This window comes from Acanthisitta chloris, unplaced genomic scaffold, assembly GCF_000695815.1.
Source record: "Acanthisitta chloris isolate BGI_N310 unplaced genomic scaffold, ASM69581v1 scaffold1338, whole genome shotgun sequence".
NCBI classification, from domain to species: Eukaryota; Metazoa; Chordata; class Aves; order Passeriformes; family Acanthisittidae; genus Acanthisitta; species Acanthisitta chloris.
The window spans coordinates 2,117-5,954 of NW_008686221.1; the positions used below are offsets into that span (position 1 = coordinate 2,117).

At 58.1% G+C, this 3,838-nt stretch overlaps 1 protein-coding gene across 1 annotated transcript; it reads right to left on the bottom strand.

Moving 5' to 3' along the window:
• Window positions 1-265: 265 nt before the first annotated feature.
• On the bottom strand, window positions 266-886 carry LOC103807293 (collagen alpha-1(VI) chain-like). Its single transcript, XM_009080019.1, has one exon. The coding sequence runs from the start codon at window positions 884-886 to the stop codon at window positions 266-268; it is 621 nt and encodes a 206-aa protein (XP_009078267.1).
• Between the last annotated feature and the right edge of the window lie 2,952 nt (window positions 887-3,838).

Sequence of the window (3,838 nt, forward strand, 5' to 3'; positions counted from 1 at the left end):
GGCATCTAGGGCCACCTGGGGGCATCTAAGGGACACCTGGTGACACCTGGGGGCAGCTAAGAGACACGCCACGTGGGGGCATCTAGGGCCACGTGGGGGCATCTAAGGGACATCTAGGGCCACCTGGGTCCCCAGGAGGTGGTGGTGTGCCAGGTGTGGTCCCCGTTTGGGGCCAGGTTGGTGACCTGAACCCTCTTTGCTCCACAGCTCTGGTGTCACCTGTGCCACCCCCCGGGGAGTCCCCTCAGGGCTCCCCGAGGTCACCTCAAGGGTCCTCCAGGGCACCTGAGGCCCCGAGAGCTCCAGAGCTCCAGGTGAATCCAGAGCTCCAGGTGTCCCCAGGATCTCCATGGTCCTCAGAGTTTCCAAGGTCCCCAGCATCTCCAGGACCTCCAGGATCTCCAAGGTCCCCAGAAGTTCCAGAAGTCCCGAGGTCACCAGAAGTTCCAAGGTCACCAGTGTCTCCAGGATCTCCAAGGTCCCCAGGATCTCCAGAAGTCCCAAGGTCACCAGAAGTCCCAAGATCACCAGTGTCCCCAGGATCTCCAGGATCTCCAAGGTCACCAGTGTCCCCAGGATATCCAGGATCCCCAAGGTCACCAGTGTCCCCAGGATCTCCAGAATCTCCAAGGTCCCCAGTGTCCCCAGAAGTCCCAAGGTTCCCCGTGTCCCCAGGATCTCCAAGGTCACCTTCATCCCCAGTGTCCCCAGGATCTCCAGAAGTCCCAAGCTCTCCAGGCTCTCCAGGCTCTCCAAGCTCTCCAAGTTCCCCAGGCTCTCCAAGTTCTCCAAGCTCTCCAAGTTCTCCAGGCTCTCCAGGCTCTCCATCCCTCTCCCTGCCCACCTGGCCACCGGTGTCCCCGTGGTCCCCAGGTGTCCCCTCCATGCAGGAGCTCCTGGTGGGACTGTCCCAGTACCGCGGGTCCCCCCTGCAGCGCCTGGAGAGTCACCTCAGGGCCACCAACTTCACCCTCCGCGGCAACCAGACGGTGCCAGGCGTGGCCCGAGCCATCCTGGGCTACATCCTCAGGAGACAGGGAACGGGAATGGGACAAGTTCTCCAAGCTCCCCAAGCTCTCCAGGCTCTCCAAGTTCTCCAGGCTCTCCAGGCTCCCCATCCCTCTCCCTGCCCACCTGGCCACCGGTGTCCCCGTGGTCCCCAGGTGTCCCCTCCATGCAGGAGCTCCTGGTGGGACTGTCCCAGTACCGCGGGTCCCCCCTGCAGCGCCTGGAGAGTCACCTCAGGGCCACCAACTTCACCCTCCGCGGCAACCAGACGGTGCCAGGCGTGGCCCGAGCCATCCTGGGCTACATCCTCAGGAGACAGGGAACGGGAATGGGACAGGGACGTGGAGATGGACATGGACGTGGAGATGGACAGGGAGAGGGACAAGGACATGGAGGTGGACACGGACATGGAGATGGACAGGGAGGGGGACAAGGACATGGAGGTGGACACGGACATGGAGATGGACATGGAGGTGGACAGGGAAAGGGACAAGGACATGGATATGGAGGTGGACGTGGAGATGGACAAGAACACGGACAGGGAATGGGACAGGGCCAAGGAAAGGGACGTGGACGTGGACATGGAGATGGACATAGACATGGAGATGGACAGGGAAAGGGACGTGGACAGAGAATTGGAATGGGAGATGGAGATGGAGAAGAACATGGACTGGGAATGGGATTGGGACAAGGAAAGGGACGTGGAGATGGACATAGACATGGAGATGGACGTGGACAGGGAATGGGACAAGGAGAGGGACGAGGACATGGATATGGACACGGACATAGAATGGGACTGGGACATGGAGATGGACAAGAACATGGACTGGGAATGGGACGAGAATATGGATATGGACATGGACAGGGAATGGGACTGGGACATGGAGATGGAGAAGGACAACAACATGGACAGGGAATGGGACTGGGACATGGAGATGGACAAGGATATAGACATGGATATGGACATGAACAGAGAAGAGGAATGGGACATGGAGATGGACAAGGACATGGAGATGGATATGGACATGGACAGGGAATGGGACTAGGACATGGAGATGGACGAGGACATGGAGATGGACATAGAATGGGAATGGGACATGGAGAAGGACAAGAACATGGACATGGATATGGACATGGACAGGGAATAGGACAAGAAGAGGGACAAGGACATGGATATGGACATGGACATGGAATGGGACATGGAGAAGGACAAGAACATGGACATGGATATGGACATGGACAGGGAATAGGACAAGAAGAGGGACAAGGACATGGATATGGACATGGACATGGAATGGGACATGGAGAAGGACAAGAACATGGACATGGATATGGACATGGACAGGGAATAGGACAAGAAGAGGGACAAGGACATGGATATGGACATGGACATGGAATGGGACATGGAGAAGGACAAGAACATGGACATGGATATGGACATGGACAGGGAATAGGACAAGAAGAGGGACAAGGACATGGATATGGACATGGACATGGAATGGGACATGGAGAAGGACAAGAACATGGACATGGATATGGACATGGACAGGGAATAGGACAAGAAGAGGGACAAGGACATGGATATGGACATGGACATGGAATAGGACATGGAGAAGGACATGGACATGGATATGGATATGGACATGGAATGGGACATGGAGATGGTGTTGGAGAAGGACAAGGACCCCCCCGAGGGGACAGTGCTGGCCTGGGGACACCAGGTGAGTGACATAGGGGGACCCTGGGAGGGACTGGGGGATATTGGGAGGGCACTGGGAGGGACTGGGAGGCACCAGGAAGGCACTGGGGGATACTGGGGGGACACTGGGAGAGCATTGGAGGCCACTGGGAAGGCACTGGGAGGGAACTAGGGGGACACTGGGCAGACACTGAGAGAGCATTGGAGGACACTGGGGGGTAATGGGAGGGCACTGGGGGACACTGGGGGAACACTGGAAGAGCATTGAAGGCCACTGGGGGGGCACTGGGAGGGCACTGGGGGATACTGGGGGGACATTGGGAGAGGATTTGAGGCCACTGGGGAGGAGATGGATAATGGACAGGTGGGTGAGGGACCATGGCTGGAGGAGATGGATGATGGACAGGTGGGTGAAGGACCATGGATCAGGAGATGGATGATGGACAGGTGGGTGCCAGTGGTTGATTTGTGGGTGCTAGTTGGGCCTGACACCCTCACCCAGTCCCATCTCTTCTCCACCACATCTCCAGATGAACCAGAAGTGTCATCTGAACCCTCTGAGGAGACCTTGGAGCCCTCAGAACCCTTCGAGGAGCCCTCAGAACCCTCTGAGGGTATCCTGGAGCCCTCAGAACCTTCTGACGAGACCTTGGAGCCCTCAGAATCCTCCGAGGACACCTTGGAGCCCTCAGAAACCTTCAAGGAGCCTCCAGAGCTCTCTGAGGAGCACCCAGTGCCCTCAGATCTCTCTGAGGAGACCTTGGAGCCCTCAGAATTCTCCGAGGAGATTCTGGAGCCTTCAGAATCCTCAGAGGAGATCTTGGAGCCCTCAGAACCCTTTGAGGTGCACTCAGAGCTCTCCAAGGAGCCTCTAGTGCCTTCAGAACGTTCTGAGGAGACCCTGGAGCCCTCAGGACCCTCCAAGAAGTTCTCAGAGCTCTCCGAGGAGCACCAGGTGCCCTCAGAACCCTCGGAGGAGCTCTCAGAACCTTCCAAGATGCCCTCAGAACCCTCCGAGGTGCCCTCAGAACCCTCCACAATGCCCTCAGAACCCTCTGAGGTGCCCTCAGCCCCCCGGGAGCCACCCCCGGTGCTGGGTGCGCTGTGGGTGGGCGCGGTGGGTGCGCGGTG